The following is a 22834-nucleotide window of genomic DNA, read 5'->3' as shown; positions in this document are numbered from 1 at the left end:
GTCGACTTACCCGTATTGATGGTCTGCACTTTACATAGACTTGTTGAGAAGGTAGACTTGTTGAACCGATCTGACTTGAACGCGGACTTTATGCGTAGACATATGTTAGTGATGGTGCAGATTTATCAGATTAGACCACCAACGTTAGGTGGACTTGTTCAGAGTGCAGACTTATTGAGCCGAGTTGGCTTAAACGTAGACTTTCAGTGTAGACATATCCCTCATTGTGGTCGACTTACCCGTATTGATGGTCTGCACTTTACGTAGACTTGTTCAGAAGATCGGACCCTCATTGTGGACTGCACTTTACGTAGACATATGTTAGCAATCGGTCTTTATGTGTAGACATATCTTAGGCGAATGTGGTTAGTAGTTGGCAGTTGGACGTAAGCGTCGTAATTAATGAATCACCAATTATGGGTCACACATAAAACAGAGTAAACAGAGTTCCGGTATCACGTTTCTATGGTTTTAGTTCAATTTTTTCTTTGTACAACAATGCAGAAAATTATCATTGTATGTGGTGAATGGAAATAACAAAAGAACCGCTGGTTGTTTTTCGTAGACAGTACAAGGGGTAGTCGCCTTATTGTTGCAGATAATGGAATAAGTTTTAAAGAGTTTGTTTCCATGGTTTATGAAGATTTTGGGTTTGACAAAAGGTTGCAGGAGATCCAGCTCAGTTACATGCTGCCGAAGAAGGTTTTGTTGCACTTACTTCAAGACACGCCGTGCGTGGTTATTGGGAACAATCGCCAATTTCAATGGTATCTAGATCAGTGTTTGGAAGCATCTATTCGATTATGTGTGACAGTAAAAGACAGAAAAGAGGCGGACCTGAAGGATGGCAAGAAAAGGGCGAAAGTTGATGAAGGTACAAGAACTGGCGATGTAGACGAAGATGACGAAGAAGGAGATATATTTGATTGCTGCGATGACTCTGATGGGGCTTCAGAGGGCGATGATGAATATTCTGTATATGGAAAGTACAAAATCGTTGAAGAAAAAACAAAGTCTTCCGACTCTAAACAAAGCTTCACCGCAGAATGGAAATATACCAGACGAGTATCAGGTACTTGAAATGTCGGCGTTGAATCTAGCTGTTGGACAAAGATATGAAAACAAGGTGGCGTTGGAGACAAGGCTGAAGTTGCTTTCAGTTATCAATCATTTTGATTTTGATGTCGACAAATGTTGTCAAATGTTGTCAAATGTTGTCAAATGTTGTCATGTCATACCGATTGGTGATAGCTTACACTTTTACGTTCGGATATATGTTGGAGAGCATACTTGTTCTGTAACTGAGCGTTCGAGACGTACTCGACAAGCCACTCATCAGATTCTAGGTGTGCTATACAAAGATTTTGTAGGTGGTGTTGGTCCAACGGTATTACCAAATCATGTTGCTGAAGCATTGCAGAAACGGTTTCGACTTAAGGTATCTTATTTTGTGGACTTATATATTTCCTCTAACAGTTGTTTAGTCCGTGGGGACTTATCTATACCATGCAAAATATTGTAGGTAGAATATTGGAAGGCTCATCGTGCTTTGCGACATGCCCGGGATTTAGTAACGGGAACACCAGAAAGTGGTTACGAAGACCTGCCCACATATCTCTACCAAATACGTCGAGCTAATCCCGGTAGTTTTACACGGCTCCAAGTTGACGAGAATAACAGGTTTAAGTACATTTTTATAGCATTTGGTGCAAGTATTGCTGGGTTTCAGTACATGAGGAAAGTCATCGTAGTTGATGGCACACATTTGCATGGCAAATACAAAGGTACTATGTTGTTAGCAACTGCACAAGATGGAAACTTTGGTATATTTCCATTTGCTTTTGGTGTGGTGGATTCAGAAAATGATGAATCTTGGGAGTGGTTTTTTAAACAATTAAGTCATGTCATACCGGATCATAGAGGGCTTGCCATCATCTCAGACAGGCACAGAGCCATTGGAAACGCCATAGGGAAGGTGTATCCTCTAGTAAGTCGTGGCATTTGCACTTACCATTTGTATAAAAATATACTACAAAGGTTTAGAGGGGGTGAATCGTTTCATCTTGTTAAAAGAGCGGCCAATGCTTTTCGAGAATACGAATTTAATGCCATTTTTGAAGAGATTCGGCAGGTTAATCCAGCTCTCCACGGTTATTTGCAAAAGGCTGATGTAAGATATTGGACGCGGGTATATTTCCACGGCGATAGGTACAACTTCACAACAACAAATATAGCAGAGTCAATCAACAAAGTTCTTTCAGAGGCTAGAAGTTTGCCAATTGTGCAGCTTATAGACGCTATAAGGTCAATGCTGACAAGATGGTTTGCAGAGCGGCGTACCAATGCAACCGTAATGAAAACCGTCTTAACCCGCAGCATAGAGAAGTTGCTTGAGGTAAATTACTTTTGATTTACAGATGTTTTTTTATTGTTTAATATGTCATTGTCACAATCAATTGCTGCTTCTTTAGGGTCGTATGGAAAGGTGCAAGGATCTATCAGCCCAGCAGATTGATTCCCATCAATTTGAAATCGGTCGTGGAGCATCTGTTAATGTTGTCAATTTAACCATGAAGACGTGTACATGTCGAATGTTTGACTTGGACAAAATACCTTGTATACATGCCCTTGCGGCTGCGGATGCAAAAAAGGTTTCGCCAATTCGGTTATGTCATCAATACTATCACACGACTTACCTTACTAATGCATATGCGGCATCCATTTGTCCAAGGTATAAACAATCACCCGTACCCGCAGAGGTTGAATCGAAGATATGCGTACCACCAATGGTACGCCAACCTCCAGGAAGACCGAAGAAGTGCAGGTTTAAGTCTGCCATGGAAATTGCTCTGACGAAAAAAGTTCCAAGAAAACTTCCAACATGTTCAAAATGTTGTCAAACAGGCCATAACGTTAGGACGTGCACTTTCTAGGGCGAGTTTTGATGCACTTGTAATTTCCCAAAATGTAAACGCTAGTTGTTCTTTCAGTGCTTAGACTTTCAGTGTAGACATATCACCTGTTCGGTGCAGTGTTTTCAGGCCGAGTTGACTTGGCCGTAGACTTTCAGTGTATTCATATCCCTCATTTTGGTCGACTTACCCGTAATAATGGTCTGAACTTTACGTAGACTTGTTCAGAAGGTAGACTTGTTGAACCGATCTGACTTGAACTCGGACTTTATGCGTAGACATATGTTAGTGACTATGCAGATTTATCAGATCGGACTGTAAACGCTAGTTGTTCTTTCAGTGCTTAAACTTGTTGTGTAGACATATCACCTGTTCGGTGCAGTGTTTTCAGATCGAGGGTAATGTTACAAAGACTAAAATCCCAGAGAAAATCTGTAAAACAAGAGTTATACAAACCACAAGAGTTATACAAACCACAAAAAAAGAGTTATACAAAGCACAGTTAGTCTTCTAGACATAGACAGAAATAGTTTTTCAAGCTACAGCATGCTCCACAGTACATTCCCGAGCACGCTGATCGAACCCCGCCTTGTTTTCCTTGTACAGCTTCGCTTTGCCCTCATCGTAGTAGTCCCCCTCACCTATTTCTGGGTTAGTGAGCATGTCATGAAGTTTGATGAAAACCTTATGGATGGTGTATATGGGCGATAAGTAGTCGGTCATCAGCATCCGAAGGAAGATATGTCCACGATCTCCTACATTGGGGTGAAAGATTTTGGTTATGAAGAAGACCTGCAGAAATCGGGTTGTTATGAATCTTTTCCGAGTTTTGGGAAGAGAAAATATAAGAACCGTTTAAAGCATCATACCTTGGGTGGCTTGAACGGGTATTCTGGAGGAAATTCCATGCCGATTTTGTAGACTCCGTTCTCGTAAGGCGATCCTGCTGGCCCTATAAGCACAGCCTCCCAATAAAACATCTTTTCATCAACGGGGCCTAATCAAATGGGTGACACAGAAAAAATCAGTACTTTTTTCAAAACTCGGAAACAACATAATTAAGCGTAATACAAAAACGAAATACCTGCCCTGTAGAGCGGGCTCTTAACCCTATCAATTTCATTTTGCTGCATTGTTATGGCTCTCTCCCAGTACTCTGGCATACTCTGTCCACAATAAACGATTTTTGCTGCATTGTTATGGCTCGAAACCCACATATAGCAATCCTCTCATTTGATTTACTAACAACTACATCAATAATCCCCAAATTCCCCTAATTCAAACTTGGCAAACGATACTAAACATCAACACTGCACCACATGGACTCATAAACCAGACAAGACAGACCACAACTCAATGAACAATGAACGTAATCCAAATATCAAACAAAAACAATAAAGCCCCAAATTTCAATTCGCAGATTTTTAGGGCTTCTAACTCCCAAACAATCCCCCATGCAAATCACGATTCCTTACAGAGACAAACACAAATCGAAAGAGATAGAAGGAGAAAACGTAAACAACTTCGATTACCCCCTTAATTTTTTAAACTCGAAATCGACAACATTTGGGTAAACACAGTACAACGATTTCGTAAACGAGGAAGGATTCACTGACCGGAAAATAAGGGCGACGAGATTGGTTAACCGTTTGATGCAAATCCTCACTCTAATCGCAAATACCCACTCCGAAATTTCTCTCTAGCAAAATCGCCACCTCTCTCGCAAACCCTAATTTCTATCGGGCAAATTTTGGTTTGGGCGCGACCAAATCAGAAAACTCATTAAGTGTGAGAGACACACTATTTGGTGCAGAGGGTTTTGAAAACGCGGCTAAATATGGAGACTTTTAGATCCGAAATTATATGCCCGCAGACTTTTAGTGTAGACATATACATACATATGAACTCGGACTTGTTGTACAAATAAGTTGTTGTAGACTTATTCAGATCGCATACTTGTTGTACAAATAACGTGAACTCGGACTTTATGCGTAGACATATTTTTCGATAATTATAAATCTACGTTTACTTACGACATAAAATTACAAGTCTACTACAAAACGTCACAAACACAAAGTAACGTACAATGGATCCTAGTACATAAACTAATGCCGAGAACCCGAGAAGGGAAAATGGGTCCTATTAAAGAAACTACCGGGCTTAAGCCTACAAGTTCATTGCATAACTACCGACAAAAGTTCATATAACATAGTAAGACATTGCAGCAAACATATTGAGCCCGTCGGGTTACTTAAACAGAAATGTCATTGCAGCAAAGACCACGAATAACGCTAGAAGCACGATATCTGAACACCTGTTTGTGTATACGTCCTTAAACCAAGCTATGTCTCGCTGAATCTCTTCCACCTGTAGCTTCATTTCCAATATGTCATCCCCATTGCCCTAAATTATCATTCGCATATGAGCTAAACGACTCTCCATTTGTGAATCACTGGGGAGGTCTATTCTGTTAAAGCTCTGAATCATCTCCTTTTGGTCTGCTAGTCTGTTTTGTAGAATCTCTAGTTGCTCTGTAACTCCTTCATCCCACCACTTCCAAATGTGTTCATCATTCTCCTAGGATAAAATAAATTTGTTCTTACAAATACCAACAGCAATATCAGATAAATAGTGTGCGTGAATAAAAGTTACAAACTAACCTCCCCCAATATCTCCCGACAACTGTAAAACTTTCTGCCGAAAGTCGCCATTGCTGTTGATTCCTCAAGGACGGTATGACGACCACAGAAACAACGTTCAGGTATTCCATAATTGGCATCCGCTCGATTATAAGGACAAGCCCAAATCCCTTGGGACGAAGATGAACCACTGCTGTAGCTGATCGGCATTGTGAAGGCGAAATCAGGAATTAGGGTTGGTTGATTTTAGGTTTTTTTTAGTGAGTGAAATTTGGTTCGATAACTGAGTAACCCTAAATCGCGAAGTATCCCCAAATATAAATCACGGGTGAGAGAGACGAGTAAAGATCACGTGTTTTCCCAACGCTACCCCCAGTTGCATTTTGACATGTGGATATCTTAATAAGTCTATAAAGCAGTATTAAGTAGACTTATCCGCATGGTTTGTAAGCGTACATGTCTATAATGTATTATGTCTACATGTATAATATGTTTATAAGTCTACATGCCCGATATGTTTTATGTCTGCTAATATGTTAATAAGTCTGCAGTTGGAGAACATATGTCTACAAAGAAGGATATGTCTCATAACCTACCGCATAATTAGAGTCATTACAGTCACTTATCCTTACAAAAGAAATGTAATCCTACTCGTACATGGACCATTGGTCGTGGCAATTAGGCCTTTACAAAAAATATTACGAGTTCAGGTACATAATAACCGAGCAATGGGGTCGTTACAAAAAATATTACGGTAACCCCATAATCCTTCAACAAAAGGCAGCCAACACAATCTTCCCTATGGCTGTGAGTCATTGTGTAGAAACAGACGATCAGTCGCATTACCTCGAGGTAGTGGATTTGACATTTGGTTGTATGTGTCAGGGACCTCATCGAAAATCTCGACTGCAAGCTTCATCCTCATAAAAGGCATGCTCTGATCGTTAATCGTTAATCCCTTCAAAAGAGTAACCTAAAGCAAGACACTCTAAAAACTTACATGTATACACGCCGCAATCACCACTCTGTATATTCTGTGGCACATTGGATCTCCTCCTGTAAATTGTGTACTGCTTTAGAACGATGTCCTTTTTGGATGCAGGAGGTGCTATAGATCTAAGCATATAGGGAAGCATCCTAGCATACGGTTTGACCTCCTCAATTATCTCCTTGTCACTATAAGCACTTATGATGCAATCATAGACGTCAATATGTTGCCTGACCAGGTTAACATGAAGACCTATCCAATGCCGGCCCTTGATGTTGTGCGCAAAATACAGATGATCAACGTCAGCCACCCATTTCTTGTTTGTAATAGCATAATACGGGTACACGCCGTTCATCACCTCTATGTAAGACTCTCGGAACATGAAGTTCATCGTATTGATTGCAAATTGTTTGTAGTCATGATACCATGAACTAACCCAGCATTGGTCGAGGAAAGCAATCCTGGTGCTATAGAAAGGAGTTGGGTCACAGAGAAATCTTTTCCTCAGCAAATGTGCGAAAGAGGATATATGCTGAAAATTACATCGTCCAACAGTCAATGACAAAGGAAAACATGATCGATAAGTCTACCTTAGACGCCTAAACCTCAAGCCTAAGAAAACCATTAAGTCTGCAAGGGTTTAAAGCTTACGCATTCTCCAAGCCATCCGAATTTCAAGTCGTTCTTTGGCCACCTCTCCTTTGGAGTCATCAAAGTTTTGTAGAAGTTGCACGATCCTACAAAAGACCCAATTGGATTCTCCCTGTAAAAAGACAAGAAATAGGTGTTAGTTCCATTTAATATACGGAACAAAGGCCTATATGTAAGCGAATCAACAGACTTACTTTTCTTCATTAATCCTCTCGATCAACTGTGCCATTTTAAATGGCTCTATTTCATGGAACGGATCATAAGCTCTGAGAGATCGAATTACACCATCCTTTAAGCGACTAACTGCGGACTTTCCAAGGAAAGGGGATAACTGCGAAGGGGCCTTTTGTTTGTTTCGCTTCGGTGCAGGTGTCTTTACACCCAGGGCACCTGCAAGTGCATTCAAAGCCATGTCCACTTTGTTGCAATTAGCATGTTCTACGGGGTTAGAAAATGTTGAACCTGAATCAGTTGGTTTCGCCATAGTTGCATCATCGGCTTTGGCCACTTCGTCGGTTATGTCGATCAAGTCATCCGTCGGTTTATATGGTGGAAAAACTGCTTCTTTCACAAACGCAGGGGTACTTCTCGCAACACACTGCATCGTCATACCATCTGATGTCTGCTTCTGCATAACCATCCAGGACTGATTCCAGGACAAGAAAAATCAAAGGATAAGTCTTCAGTAATTAGTACATAAGTCAGTCACAATTACAATGATACAGAGTCTACACCAATATTGGAAAATAGTCTACGTCTCAAAATAAGTCTACGGCTCAAAATTGTGATATTAAGTCTACCTTAATGGAATATTGATATTGTACCCTTATACAGCATAATTAATAAGTCTACAATAACGTTGTAAACTCAACTATATTAAGTCTGCGTGTTGTTATAAGTCTACAATAACGTTGAATTTCTTATTGTAAGGCAAAATAGAGTGAACAGCGATTTCAATTACTGCACGAAAGAAAATCAGGTTGACAGCATTGCAAACCAAATTCAACTTAACCACATTGAAAAACAAAACCAACTCAACCCATTTTTAAACTAAAACCAAGTTCACCACATTTCCAAACAAAACAGAAAAAAAAACTACAAAGGATTTGTACACATGAAAAACGACAAATTCAAAAAGTCTGGTGTCAAGCATAAGCCTGGAGTCAACCATATTACTCTCCATTTATGTTCTGCAAGAAAAAATACATATCAATCCGTGAATGGTAAGGAAACCAATTATTTTGGCCGTATCCTAATCTATTCACCCAAAAAAAATATAAAAATATACCCACATACATAAGTTACTGAAATACTTACCGGATCTTTGCTATTTCCATCATCTTTGAGACTGCCGCTAGAGTGCATTGCTTCTTCTTTGGACGCATTTTTCTCCAACTCTTTTACCGCCTTCAGTTCATTTTCAAATTGACACAATTTCCCTTGCACCATACCCTCCATTGAAGCCATTTTCGAACCAACTTTACCCTCTATTGAAGCCATTTTCGCAGATACATTGACCTCCATTGAAGACATTTTTTGCTCTATTTCTCCCTTCAAAACTTCAATAGATGTGCTCAATGCAGAGGCCACACTGTCTACCTTGTTTGTAAGTACTTCGAGAAGTTTCATTATCCCCTCAGCCATACCATCATTTTCAATAGATGACTTTGTCGGCTTTTCCGCCGAACTTACTCTTGGAATCTACGTATTAGAAAACTCTTTGTTACTAACCATTCCAATATGAAAAAACTCAACTAAACCACTTACAAACAACTGACCTTTCTAACTGTTTCTGATTCTTTGACACTTGTTTCTCCTTTCCGTTTATTGTTCCTCGGAAGATTCTTTGCCGTACGAGATATGCATGCTTCAACAAAGTCATCGTCGCTTTCGTCGACTGGTTCTTTCCCTTTACTCTTACTTTCAGCTTCTAGTGACCAAACATTCCTGGGGAGCCGATCATGGAGTATATCTTCCAAGAGTTTATCCACTCCAACATCCTCAGTATCATCACTCCACCGTGGTTTGGGGTCCTCACCATTATTAACTATAATATGTCTAACCCGTACCTAGCAATTACAATGCTTAATAAGGAAACTTGGCCAAAAACATTCATATTACACAAATGCACAATACAACATAGGTACATACCTTCACCTGGTTGTTCTTTTCTTCGAGAACAAGATCATCAAAGTTGAAACGCTTACGCGACCCAGCCCATGACAGAAGGGGAACTTCCATACCGTCAATCTTGTTCCCGAACCTTTCACCCAAAATGGTAATCGCCTCATAAACCCATATTTGGAGAATGGGGACAAAACCACCAATGGTATAAGATTTGCTGTTCAAATCCGCCAATTTCACAAACTCAATCAAACTCTCACAAGCGACTCTGCCCCATGGGAATTGCTCAAATGCCTCAACATCAAGAACGGTTTTCGCAAACTTAAGAGGAATTTTTGTAGATGAATGCAGCCCAAGGACGCCAACAGCAATTACACATAAGCATCCAACCATTCTCCGCTTGTCAAACGACCAGGTTCTACATCTCCGTAAGACCTCTTTCAGGTCATCCCAGCTAGGTCCATCGGTCAGAGAAATCTTCATGTCCCCCCATAGTTCCTTATGATCAGTGTCCCATGTTCCAGTTTCCTCATACGGCTGCGAATTCATCCCCGATATTGCAGCAAATTTACACAATGAAAAACGAATTGGTTGATCATCAACCAAACACCATATCTCGTGATTCTTTTCTGTAGCCAACTGCCGTGTGATAACATTGTGAACAGTCTTCGCCGACCAGATGAAATCGCTTTCAACAAGTTTACAAATACAACCAACAGGAGAATTTAAAAGATAGCTCCACACTTCGTCGCCTAAACTTTCCTTTATACTTCCAATGTTCCCCAAAACGCAGTAATGATGCATGCTCTTCTTCTGAGGTGGGATCTTGCGATCACCATAGTATCTGCCTGGATAAGATGCCATTCTGCACGCCATGGAAAAACTTTTCAGTACAACAAGTCTACGCTCTCATATGCATGACAAGTTTGCCTCCAAGTACAACAAGTCTACGACCATTAACAAACAATTCTTGGGAGTACACTTATATATCTCCACATCCCAAAGCCCGAACCCCATCAAGTTTAGAACAACGTCAAACAAATCTAACCCGAAGTAAGCAATTCTTACACGAAGTAAACAAATCTACCATTTCATCGGGTTCAGTAAAAACCCCCTTAAACATTATTCAAATCTACATCCACAAGTGGTCCTAAACTCATAGATCTACAGCCACACCGCGACAAAATTGTGTAAATCTACAGAAACAATGCGGCAAATTCAAATATATGAGATAATTTCCAGAATTTCAATCCTTTACCATCTCTCACACACAACATCACCTTTGTTTGAAAACAAATCTCGTTCACGAAAAAGATAAATTAGGGTTTTTAATTCAATCTCTATAAACCGTATCTAAAACCAGAGCAACACTAAACGACGAACTGACAAGAAGACTAAAGGAATCGAAGAGTCATGACAAACCTTTCGTTTACCAAGAGAATAAGAAAACAGGAACCCGGCGGAACGGCGAATTCAGGAGAAACGAACGCGAACAGTTTGCGGAGACAAAACACGCCACCGACGCACAAATCGCCGCTAAAGCCAAGACCAATTTTGGCCAAAAAAGAGAAAACCCAAAACCCTAAATAGTGGACGACGAGAGAGGGCGCCGAAAGAAGAAGATGAAAAGTTGTAAAATTATGAAAAACCAGTAATTGTAAAAAGGGTTATAAAACTTGGTCTCAAACTTTTTTTTTTAGTCGGGGTAATTATTAAGGAAATAGCATACATTGTAATTATAAGTATCAAATAAGGGATAGAAGTAATATCCTATATCTTTTACTTCTCCACGGTAAAATGAAGTTAGTCTAGTAATAAAATGATAGTTTTGGTGTATTCTAAATAATTTCCCTTTTTTTTTATATTCTTTCAAACAGTACCGAGAAAGCACTTCTATCAAAAATGTTTTTAATTAAAAATGTTTATAGTGACACACAAGCACTTCTATTAAAAGTAAAAAACTTCTTTGTAGTGGGAATAAAACAATAAATAGTGGGATTCAGAGAATAGGGATGAAAACAAAAAATCAACTGAATCAAAACGATTCAAACCAAATCAGTATCTAATTCAAATCATTCAGTTTAATTTTATATTAACTGGAATGGTCAAATTGAACCGAACCGATAAACCAATATAATTCTTTTAATATCTAATTAATTATCATATATATTCAGTATGAATAATGAATATACAGTTTGAAATCTAATTTTCTTTAAACCAATCGATAAGGACCAAAGGACTTGATATAAACGTTTAAAAACAACGACCATATTTCCATAGAAATATTAATATATTGTAACAGACCAAACCACGGGTCTCCAGATAAAATTGGAATTAGTCTGTTAAATCGATGGTTTAATTTTATTTGATTAGTCATCTGATTTGGTCTAGTAATGAGCAAAGGTCTGTCAGGACCAAAAATGTCTGTGTAGCAACAATGTTATTAGATACTAGATTCAATGCTAACCTGAAAGGGAATAAGAGTGGTGAGTAATTTGAATTACCTAGTCAAGTGCACCTTAAAAGATTCATTATCACTTCCAACATATTATAACATAGAGATTAAGAAAAGTCTAATCTTAAAACAAGCTCAAGCAGGACTCAATCCTAGATTTCTAGACTTTAGGACACAAGAACAATCATCCGGTTAACTATGTCTAAGTTCCGTCAATTCACCCTTAGCTCATCATCATGCTCAAGGCATGGCAAACTCCTTCATGCTTAAAGCATGGCAACCACCCATCAATTCATCTAATGCCCCAGGCATGGTAATATTCATCTTTTAAAGAAACAATCCTCACCTTGGCCTTTCTAAATGGAGATATCATCCACATTTATTCATATTCGAGCAGATTTGACATCCGTCACGAAAATGACCATTACTCTTGGCTCAGATCTCAGATCTGCACAAATTTGGTCTTCAAGAAAGCTGAGACTCGGGGCTTCAGTCTGATGGGTAGATCATCGCGTGTATTGATCTGCTCAAAGTTTAATCCCTAAGCTACTCTGCAAGAGCACATATGTGCAGTTGTAGTATTGCAGGGGTCGAACCACAAAGACAAGAAATTCACTCAATAAACCTGTTAGAAATTGAATTACGCTAAGCAGTTTAATGAGAAGCAAACAGCGATGCAATAAAAGTAAACGATGCAGTGAAAATGTTTGTAAGATTCGGATGGATGGAGATTAGGCTTAGGGCGTTTCTCAGGGAATAAAAAAATGCATATCAATTGACTAGTCAGGGTTTAGGTTTAACCACGGTTCTTGAACTCAAATTACAAAATTATAATTAACCAACTTCCGTTGTGAAAATTATCTAAGTTAAAATCCTAGAATTCCAAATTTCTTTGTAAATCCTACAGATTTAAACCAGCTTTAATTAATGCTCAAGTTTGATATGTTCACAAAGTATCTAAACCAAATTCCTTTGCGAATAGCTACTTTGCTCACCCTAGGTTCTTTCCAGTTATTTAATTACACTTCCGCGTCAATTAAACAACCTAATATCTAAGTTCTAGGTGATCAGTCCAGAATTAGCTTTAAGAACAACCTATGGTGAAGAACTAAGAGATATTATGAAACCTAACTTAATCAATTAATCAGACATCCAGAGAAAACCTTAATGAGAACCCTAAACCTAACAAGCTAACTACTCAGACATGGATATTGAAACAATAAACATGATTGAATAGATTGCAATAAGAAGATGAATAAAATAAATAAAAGGGGTTCGAAACCTTCTCTCTAAACGAACAGAGTTCAGACTTGTCTCCCGAAGCTCTCAAAATCGCAAAAAGCCTAAACCACAAGTTGTGTTCTCACGAAAATCTAAGGTAAGATTCAAAAGAGACTAAAAACCCTATTTATATCTTAGAAGCACGTATTGGGCTTCTTTGGAAACTTATGGCCCCAAATCCTTCTTCAAACAGGAAACAAAATCGCGTTTTCCTTATTTCTTTGACAAGCGTCGAGCGTCACTCTCCATGGTGTCGTGCGACACCAATGAACATGATTTGTCCTTCGCGAATTTGATCCTAATTTAGCTCCAAAGTTCTCCAAAATCTCCAGTTAAGCTCCAAACATACCTAAGACCTGTAAAAACTCCAAAAGACTCGAAAAACACTGTAAAGACTCTATAAATAAGACTTATATCATGGTCAAAAACCATAAAACCATGATATATCAACTCCCCAAGACTTAGCATTTGCTTGCCCTCAAGCAAACAAATTACCAAATAAGAGAAAGAGGTTTGAAAACACGGAGATTCAACCTTTCACTGGAACATCAGTTTTGATCGATCACCCTGCAACTAAAATACTGCTTCATCATTCCAAATCGAACCACCATGTACTTCTCCGCAGACATTCACAGCTTCCCAGATTAAGTCCAAAATTCCACAACATTGTCTATAAACCTTCATCGCTGGATCTCACTGATGATTCCAATGCCAAGAACCTTCTAGACTCTTTTCCGTACTATACTCAAACAAATCAGCCATATAATCCTTTGGTACCTTTCTCTCCCCCAGACTTATTCTTTTTCTCACTCTCATCATTTTTTATGGCATATACACGATAAGGTTAAAGCTGCGAGTACTGATGGTGTTTGCCATCGAATCCCCGATTTGTCCCCTTATCTTTATCAAAGGTTTTCAGCGAATAGTGGGGTCATAGGAAACTTTCCTACCCCTCGCTTCCTTCCTTTGTGTGATCATTCTACTTAGAAGTGAAATAATGGGATCCTTGGAAATTTTCCTAGCCCTTCACTCCTAAGCGAAAATCATCTCAATCTTTTCGGTCTTTTCTTTCTTCCTTCTCTTTTTTTTAGCTTGTCATAAGGGAGAGAAGCACCAACATTAGATCTCACACAGGCTTTCATTTGTCAAGTATAAACGAGGAATCAAGCTCTATGAACATCAGTCACATCAATGAGGTAAAAGAAAGAGTTCGGAAATTAGCTCAGGTTAGTGGACTTTGTTGGAAACATGGACGCCTCTAGTCAACTGGTCAGCCTTTGGATTTTTCATTAGTCGGATCTAAACTGAATCTTCAGCAATGGTCACTTAGATGAAAGTTCAGCACTATAATTCCATGAAAAGCATCATAATCTCCAACAAGTTTTTACTCAAAAACAATTTGACACGACTGAATCTTAATAAAAACAAACACAATGTCAGTGACTACCTCCCCCAGACTTGAACAACACTGTGCCCAGTGTTATCTAGCCCAAAGTTGGTGACAAAAGAAAGAAAGGAAACAGAGAAACGCAGTAAAAACGGAGAACTTACCTGGCTGCTTCGATGGTGTCGACCGACACTGATGATGGTGTCGTGCGACATTCGTTCTCCTTGTACCGAATTGCAGCAGACCCATCCGAATTTCTGGTTTGACTCCGGTTTCCTGATTTCGTAGTTTTTTTTTTAAAGAACAGAAACAAGTGACAGGCGACACCGCGAGTGGTGTCGCGCGACACCAGTCTCTGCTTCACCTAAATCACGAAAACGAAAAACGAAAATCAGCTGAAACAAAAAGGCCTATGTACAGACTTACCAGTGGATTGCCTTCCACCAAGCACTTGTTTAAAGTCATTAGCTTGACTTGAAGGGGATTCAGGCAGCAGGTACACCATCCAGAGGAACTATGTGTCTATCTGGAATCGCAGCTTTAGCCCATTAGTGCTTCACTCTTTGTCCATTCACTGTGAACTCCCTGCTGCCATCTGGTGTGAGGAGGAAGATGGCACCATAGGGTCGAACTTCCTTGACTATGAATGGACCTGACCAACGAGAACGCAGTTTACAAGGAAACAATTGTAAACGAGAGTTATACAGAAGTACCTGGTCATTCAGTTCGAATTGCCTGGAGAGGATTTTCGAATCGTGTTACGCCTTGGTCCTCTCCTTGTACAGCTTCGAGTTCTCATAGGCATGGTGTCTGATTTCATCCAGCTCATTCAGCTGTATTAGTCTCCTCTCTGCAGCAGACTTGATGTCGAAGTTCATCATCTTTATCGCCCAAGCTGCCTTGTGTTCGATCTCCACTGGAAGGTGACAGGGCTTTCCATAGAGCAGGTGGAACGGTGTGGTACCTAGAGGCGTTTTGAACGCTGTCCTGTATGTCCAGAGTGCGTCATCCAACTTTGCAGCCCTATCCTTCCGAGTTTTACCCACTGTCTTCTCCAAGATTTCCTTGATCTGCCGATTTGAGACTTCGACCTGTCCACTCGTTTGAGGGTGATAAGGAGTTGCAACTCGATGATGAACTCCATGTTTCTTTAGGAGTTTCTCGAAAACCTTGTTAATAATGTGAGAACCACCATCACATATAACAATTTGAGGTACTCCAAATCGAGGAAAGATAATGGTCTTGAACATCTTGAGAACCACTAAAGAATCATTGGTGGGGCTAGCAATGGCTTCGACCCACTTAGAAACATAATCAACAGCAACCAAGATGTACTTATTCCCATAAGAAGAGGGAAAAGGACCCATGAAATCGATACCCCAGCAATCGAACACTTCAACCTCAAGGATGAAATTCTGTGGCATCTCATGTTGCTTGCTGATCTTCCCTAACAAGCATCACACTGCGAGATAAAAGAATGTGCGTCGCGAAACATTGTAGGCCACCAAAAGCCTGCTTGAAGAACCTTAGACACCGTTTTGAAGGTCGCGAAGTGTCCAGCGTATTCAGATCCATGACAATGAAACATCACCTCTGGAACTTCTGACTCTCCAATGCATCTTCTGTAAATCCCATCAGAACAATGTTTGTATAGATATGGTTCGTCCCAGTGGTATCTCCTTAGCTCTCTCAGGAACTTCTTCTTCGCATAGCCTTTAAAGTTCTCAGGGTCGGTGTAGCACCCTAATCCGGATTTTACATTTTAACTTACACTTAGTCAAATTTCGATCCGGATTTTACTTAGCATTTTGTTTTGTTTTCGCATTTGGTTCGTTTAAAATAAGACATAGTCGTGCATAAGTGGATTAAAAACAGAATACTTGAATTAAATCGAGGTTCTCAGTACAATCATTGTTCGCATATAAGCTATTACATCGACTAGACCTTAACTACCCGATCCTACCATCCATTCCTTTCCAGCCTTAATCCGCGCGCGCTGATCAGACATCTTTACCTGCATCCACAAAGGAGGCATAAGCAAACAGAACTTCTTAGTGAGAGCAGTCATCCCGTCTGACCGAGCCAAAGCACAATTGCATCAAACAAAGATCGAGCCCAATGCTCATAAAAACAGAAAACTACCCTCGCATGACCATACACGCTTACCCGGCCAATCATCTAGCAACCAGACAAGCCTCGGCGAGCATCACAGCCGCGAGCGCCTTGCCTGATCAAGATCGCCGGTAAGGTGGATCAATCATCACGACATATCCAGCAAAAATGTCATGACAAGTACAGATATACACGCAACCGACTAAAATCTAAGCAAGAATACGACCAACTAGGCCATGGTCACGCACTCACCTTAGCTTTTGATCCGACAGATTCAGTAAAGACAGTAATCTCGATCGCTCAGACTCGTTCCCACGATCGCTCTGGACCGCGCAGAATCTAGACCACGCTCGACAGAATCGCACTCGTCTCAGCCAGAATCCGATAATTCTCGGCCAAACAGACTTTCTCTCGACTAACTTCTCTTAAAACTGTTTCTCTTAATCTTTCTGAGTTCTTTTGGTCGCGCGAAGGAGAGGAAATGAGCCAGAAGCCTTTATTATATAGGCGGTCACACAATTTTCCGCAGAAAACCGCCCAGAAACCGTTCCCGCAATAATCCGCACGCTCTCGGCTTAAAACCGCTCCCGTGCGTGGTTTTGCTCGACTAATAACAGTTCCTGATGGGCTTGCAGGCCTAGTGTTGTTTTTTAACAAGCCCGTTGGTCCTCCTTAAGTTTTAAGTTTATAAAACTTTTTTCTGGAGAGACAGGATATTACGCAAAACAGCAAGAGAGGATGAAACTGTAAATGCCCCCACAGTTTCAGTCACACTCTTCTTGCTTCAAGATTTCTGATCTCCTTTCTTCAGGTTCTCCTTATATTTCCCCCAGACTTGGATTTTTGTCCAGGTTGTGAATCCATAACTCCTTAAGTGAATACCTATTGCCTTGGCTCAAGTGATTTTGGCTTCTAAGACTCTTTAGGCTTTTAGTTTCCTTTCCTTTCTTTCTTTTTCTTTTTTTTCATTTTTTTTTTGAAAGGGAAAACTGCTTTTTGACTTGGAGTCTTAGGGAGCACGAAAATTACCTTTAAGAATGAGTTTTTCTGAGGCATCATAAGATTTCTGGCACACTCCCTTCTGGTATCTTTCAGTCTTTCTCTGAAGTGACTGAAAACTATGTTCTTCCTCCCTCTCCGGCGTTTTTGCACATATCTGTCGATATAAACTAAAGAGAGAATGCATGAGATTTGAACATGAAGGTTTGGATTAAGGGTGTGGTACCAGCTAAAGATGAACTGGCCATCTAGGACAACAAAGAGTGGTAACAATAAGGAAAAGATGTCCTAGATGTATATCATGACGCCTTTTTAAAACCATTGATGAGAAAATTAGATGTCAAGATTAAGTTCAAGTAAAATGAGCTAGTATATCATGTCAGAAAAGATCTTCATGAATAGAAGTCCTCTGGTGGGATTTAGTAGTGTAAGTACTCTAGCTACCGCATAGTCTAGTACTAAACCTTGAAAGAGCTTTTATGAGTGATTGGTGTAGAAGCAAACAGGTTGGTTATCATCATCGATTTTGTCATTATTCCCTCAAAATTTTTTTGACCTTTGAAAACACTTTTTGAAACTCAAAAGACTTTGAAAAGGTTTAAGAAAATCGAAAAAAATTGAAAAATTTTAAAGAAAATGCAGAATGCAATGGCTCATGCAAGAAAAGGTGGTTAGAAAGGGATGAAATCCTCCCCAGACTTAAATCACACTGTCCCTAGTGTGAAATAAATCAAGCAAGGATGAGAAATAGAGTATGTAAAGATTGTAAAGATAAGGAAAAGAAAACTTACCTGGTGTTGGTGATGGATTGTGAGGTGGTTGTGGTGGTGCTGCTTGATCAAACTTGGATGCTAGGGATCCAAAACTGATCTGAACAAGGTGGTGGTGGTGCTGAAACTGGCCAAGGGTGGAACAGATGTGGCCAAGGTGGAATGGAGGTGGCCAAGGTGGCCGGCTGTGCTGGCCGCGGATGAAGACATCCCGGCCGCTGTAGGACGCGCGCTGGTTGTGGTTGTGGACGTCGCAGCCGCGGTGGAGAGCTTGTTGGCCGCGGCTGAACCTCCTTTGGCTGCGGTCAGCTATTTTTCTTCTTTTTTTATTGATGGCATACTAAGGCCTGTCTAAAATAAAAGAAACAAAACTTTAATAGAAAAAGAAAGGTAAACAAAAACATATAAGTACCTAAAATGGATTGCCTCCCATCAAGCGCTTTGGTTTATAGTCTTTAGCTAGACTTTGCAAAGAAAAAGACTTAGTTCAAATAGGATCTTGTCCTAAGACAAGTCCTTTTCGAAATCCTCCTGTTCTGTCTTGCAGGTTCTTCATCACTCCAGAGTTCTTCTGGTTCAAATGCCTAGGCTATTTGCTCTCCTCTTTTGCTCTTAAGTGGTGTAGCTTTATAGAAGATGTCTTTGTCGATGTTAGCAAAAGAAACTCGCCTGTTGGGCCAATCCATGATGGCTCCAGCAGTTGTGAAGAAAGACCATCCAAGAATAACTGGATAAGAGTCATCTTTGGTCTTCACTATCTATAAATCGACAGGTGCAATGCAATCTGCAATCCTTAGAGGAATGTCTCGGGCTATCCCTCTTGGTGTTGCACTTGAATCATCTGCTAAGCTAATCTTTGTCCTGGTACCTGAGATGTGCTTAATTCCAAGTCTCAAAGCAGTTGCTTTGGACATCATGTTAATGGAAGCTCCAGAATCACAAAGAATATTGAGAAATCTTTCACCTCTAATGTCACAAGAGATAAGAAATTGACCTTTGTCTTGAACTTTGTGCATAGTTCAAACTGGTCTACCTTCTTGGGCGTGTGTGAACAAGTCTTTCATCTCTTGGATAGTTTCTTTGCTGTCACAAATGAAGTGGCCGATCATGTAGTCTCTACATGCTTTGGCAAACGAAATTCCTTCTGGCAGGGTCTGAACTACTTAGTTGAACTCTTCAAGTGTTTCTTTGCTAATCTTGTTTGTGTAATCACTGGCTTTTTGGGGGTCTTTGAGATGGATCCTGTAAACAGCTGCATCAGGTGATGATCTAGGAAAAGATAGATATCTGGCTCTTCTGAAATATATAGAGATTTTCTCCTTAGTCTCCTTGCTGTATCTGAAGAAGACTTGAAGGCAGCCTTGCTTCCAGACATCGTCGAATGCGAGATAGAGAGGAATGGACTTCACAAAATTGTTCAATTTGATCAGTCTCTCTCTGGATATGCTCTTGGTTATTGGTTCTGTGTTGTCATCAGATGAATCGTCCCAAGGGTTTGGATCTTTTACAAACAAACCATACTCTTCATCTTCTGAGAATTGCTCTTGAAGCTCATTGTCACAAGTGTAAACCATGTTGCAAGATGCATAAGTGTTGGATTCTTCCTTTTCCTTTGATGCTTGTGCAGTGATTGAGAAAACAGTTTGACCAAACAACCTAGGTCTGGTCACATGAGGTCGGTTTTCTGATGAACATGCTTTAGAAAGAGGTTGAAAGCTCTCCCAGTCTGAGAAGTCGTGCTCCACCGCGGGTGAGGAGCTCGGAGCCGCGGTGGGAGTGACTCTGGTCGCGGGTGAGGAGCTCGCAGCCGCGGTCAGCTCCCTCCGGCTCTCCATGCTTGCTTCTTCAATCTCTTCTTTTCCATTGTTGTTCTCTTGCTTCCAGTGGTTGTCAGGCATGTCTTGAGTATCTAAATCATTGATTCCAGAGTTCAGATCATACTCCTTATGATCTTTAGAAAGTTTTTCAACTTTCTCTTCTACTTCATCCAAAGCATAGACAACTTTGTCTAAAGTAGCATCAAACTCTTCAGTCTTGTTTTTAACCTTTGCTACGCCTTGCCACAGCTCCAATGTGTAGTCGTAGGTCTGGTTTTTGCTTTCATTCAGCTCCTTATCCAAGTCATCGATCTTAAAGGTTAGGGTTTGCAGCTCCCTTTCATTTTGCCGAATGCTGAACTTGTTTTTGTCTTGTTCTTCCCTGATAGACTCTATTCTCTGATCTAACACGTCATTAGCTTTGGTTCTCTGATCCTCTAGTGTCTTCACATGCTCAGAGAGTTCATCAAACCTTTTGTTAAGGCCGATGATCACGTCATCTATCCTTGTTCGAAGGGCAGCATCAATGAGGGCTTGGGAGGCAAGGAACTGATTCAGCTTGGTTTCCAATCGATTAATCAGGATGTTAAGTCGATTGTTCTTATAGTTCTTGTGCATAATCTGATGAGGAAGAGGCTGAGATGGTCGACGGTTCACCAGGTGTGGCGAATAGGGCTCATCTCGGTGGTGTAGAGGTCGCGAGTCTCCATGGTGGTGGTTCGGATTAGGGTTCCAAAGATGATGATCAAAATCACGCCTGGAGGGTGATTCACATGCGCAGGGAGCTTCACACAGGTCGCAGGACCTTTGCTCGGGGTTAGGGTTTCTCCTTGAATGATCCATGCTTCAAAGGTTTCTGAAACTAGGGCAAACAGAAGAGAGAATAAGCAGACAAAGAAAAAGTTCGGGTGTTTATGAATTTGGTTTACTTCCTATGTTGCTTTGGCAGAAACTCGACATATATATAGTCGTCTGTGGCTTCAACCTTCCAGTTTTAGACCTCCAGCGACTTCATGCCTCCCCGGCAACGGCGCCAAAAACTTGATGGGCTTGCGGGCCTAGGGTTGTTTTTTAACAAGCCCGCTGGTCCTCCTTCAGTTTTAAATTTATAAAACCGTAGTGTCTGCAAGTGCACAGATGTACGTTGTAGGACTTAGGGTGTCGATCCACAGGGAGAATGTCTAATCTGCAAGAAAAAACAAACTGGGAAGTAAGCAAACTCATAAACCAATAAAAGATTTGGGGTTTTTGGTTAAGATCCTAAACTAAACCTAATCTAATATTCACAAGAAATGCAATGCATGATGAATTGTTAAAAGAACATCTAAAGCATATCGACTCAAACTAAAGACTCTTAAACTCATAGGTGGCGATTTAGACTTATCCGGTTTACTCTAATGGATGTATGATGGCATTTCCAATTAGATTCCGGATGATTTATCTTCATCTGTTTCTGGGAATCTGCATTGAACTAGAATAGACATACATATGATTAACCAACTGTCGTCACCTTAATCAACTAATCTCTTAGATCTAGCAATTAACTCTCGCTCTCATGCTAAACTTAAGATCATGCATTGGACATTGAATTCATCAGCTCACATCTTCTCTATAGGTAGTTTTCGAGTCCTATAGCGACTATGTTCTCTATAGCACTCTCGTGGCTCTGATCGATCCTAGGCTCAGAGAATAGGTCATGAATCTATTCTCATGCTTTACGAATGACTTAGAAGAGATGAGATCCAGAATATGGCTAAGAACAATAGAAATCCTAATCGATATATATGCTTGTCAATATCTTCAAACAACTTGACTATATGTGACTAATCTACATGATGCAATGAATGATGAAAGACATAGAAGAATGCAAAAGAATGAAAAAAAAAAGTTAATAAGATAAAAAGGAGGAAGAACAATGGTTCTGGGGAAGAATCCCCATCTCCATCGCCTAACCCTAGAAAAACAGAGTTTGGTGGCTCAAAATCTCATTACAGGAGCATACACCCGTTTAGGAATGCTAAAACAATGTATTTATAGGTCCTAAGGTCTTTCAGGTCTCATTTAGGGCTTTTCTGAAGAGAAATGGCGAAGTGGACTTTGATGTTGGGCCTTGTGGCTCGTCCTAAGGTCCACCGGGGATGAGAGTCTTCCAGGACAGGTAAAACATGTGTTTCCCACGGGTGAGAATCTTCTGGGACTGGTGAACTGGGTCAACTTGTTCTCCATGTATCTTTTGATTTCACCGTTGGATCGTTGTGATGTAAAGTGCTATGGAAAGCTGGTTGTCTCCTCTTGATTGTCTCCAAATTTGAGCTGGATCGGACGGTGAAAAAGTCTTCATTTGAGGCTGAACTTCTGACGGTCTAACTCTGAGCTAAAAATGTGGATTTCTTCCATTTTGCCATCATATTCCCTAAGTTTCCTGAAAAGAGCTTTGAAACTACAAATACATGGAAATTATAATAAAAATTCCTAAAACAAAGTAAAACCTTTGAAAAAGCATTTGAAATCAATGGTGAAAAGTAGTCAAAATCAGGTGTTATCAGTTCCCGCGCTATCGCTTGCTAGGCTAAAATCCATAACTGTTCCCGCGTTTTTTTCTTACACTAAAAGAAAACAATCGTTTTCCAACGGTCCATTACGATGGTTTTAAAATCGTCGCAAACTTACACGAGATTACGACGATGTTACGTCAAATT

The 22834-nt window shown here is 40.3% G+C and overlaps 3 protein-coding genes across 3 annotated transcripts; all 3 read right to left on the bottom strand.

The window, feature by feature from the left end:
- Positions 1 to 3446: 3446 nt before the first annotated feature.
- On the bottom strand, positions 3447 to 4129 carry LOC112083467 (ubiquitin-conjugating enzyme E2 29-like). Its single transcript, XM_024151496.1, has 3 exons — positions 3997 to 4129; positions 3782 to 3909; positions 3447 to 3704 (listed from the first exon to the last, which is right to left on the bottom strand). The coding sequence occupies exons 1-3, from the start codon at positions 4127 to 4129 to the stop codon at positions 3447 to 3449; spliced, it is 519 nt and encodes a 172-aa protein (XP_024007264.1).
- Positions 4130 to 6495: 2366 nt separating this feature from the next.
- On the bottom strand, positions 6496 to 10178 carry LOC18012565. Its single transcript, XM_024151495.1, has 6 exons — positions 9342 to 10178; positions 8969 to 9259; positions 8508 to 8891; positions 7385 to 7836; positions 7191 to 7302; positions 6496 to 7071 (listed from the first exon to the last, which is right to left on the bottom strand). Exons 1-6 carry the CDS (start codon positions 10176 to 10178, stop codon positions 6496 to 6498), a joined length of 2652 nt encoding a protein of 883 aa, XP_024007263.1.
- A 5017-nt stretch (positions 10179 to 15195) lies between these two features.
- Positions 15196 to 16505, bottom strand: LOC112083466 (uncharacterized protein K02A2.6-like). The gene is made up of 3 exons (XM_024151494.1): positions 16391 to 16505; positions 15963 to 16180; positions 15196 to 15879 (listed from the first exon to the last, which is right to left on the bottom strand). The coding sequence occupies exons 1-3, from the start codon at positions 16503 to 16505 to the stop codon at positions 15196 to 15198; spliced, it is 1017 nt and encodes a 338-aa protein (XP_024007262.1).
- Between the last annotated feature and the right edge of the window lie 6329 nt (positions 16506 to 22834).

Source organism: Eutrema salsugineum, unplaced genomic scaffold, assembly GCF_000478725.1.
Source record: "Eutrema salsugineum unplaced genomic scaffold, Eutsalg1_0 scaffold_6, whole genome shotgun sequence".
NCBI classification, from domain to species: domain Eukaryota; kingdom Viridiplantae; phylum Streptophyta; class Magnoliopsida; order Brassicales; family Brassicaceae; genus Eutrema; species Eutrema salsugineum.
The sequence above is the reverse complement of the archived record's forward strand: the minus strand, read 5'-3'. Positions and strand labels throughout refer to the sequence as shown.

Excerpts from the sequence above, each read along its gene's own strand:
- LOC112083467 (XM_024151496.1), bottom strand. The coding sequence starts at position 4,129 with ATGTGGGTTTCGAGCCATAACAATGCAGCAAAAATCGTTTATTGTGGA. Across the intron at positions 3,910-3,996 it reads GAGCCCGCTCTACAGGGCAG|GCCCCGTTGATGAAAAGATG; the intron begins GTATTTCGTTTT and ends CCATTTGATTAG. Across the intron at positions 3,705-3,781 it reads ACCCGTTCAAGCCACCCAAG|GTCTTCTTCATAACCAAAAT; the intron begins GTATGATGCTTT and ends CGATTTCTGCAG.
- LOC18012565 (XM_024151495.1), bottom strand. The coding sequence starts at position 10,178 with ATGGCATCTTATCCAGGCAGATACTATGGTGATCGCAAGATCCCACCT. Across the intron at positions 8,892-8,968 it reads AATCAGAAACAGTTAGAAAG|ATTCCAAGAGTAAGTTCGGC; the intron begins GTCAGTTGTTTG and ends TCTAATACGTAG. Across the intron at positions 7,837-8,507 it reads ATGGAAATAGCAAAGATCCG|TCCTGGATGGTTATGCAGAA; the intron begins GTAAGTATTTCA and ends TCCTGGAATCAG.
- LOC112083466 (XM_024151494.1), bottom strand. The coding sequence starts at position 16,505 with ATGACTGCTCTCACTAAGAAGTTCTGTTTGCTTATGCCTCCTTTGTGG. Across the intron at positions 16,181-16,390 it reads GGAATGGATGGTAGGATCGG|GGTGCTACACCGACCCTGAG; the intron begins GTAGTTAAGGTC and ends AATCCGGATTAG. Across the intron at positions 15,880-15,962 it reads CCTTCAAAACGGTGTCTAAG|ATCAGCAAGCAACATGAGAT; the intron begins GTTCTTCAAGCA and ends TTGTTAGGGAAG.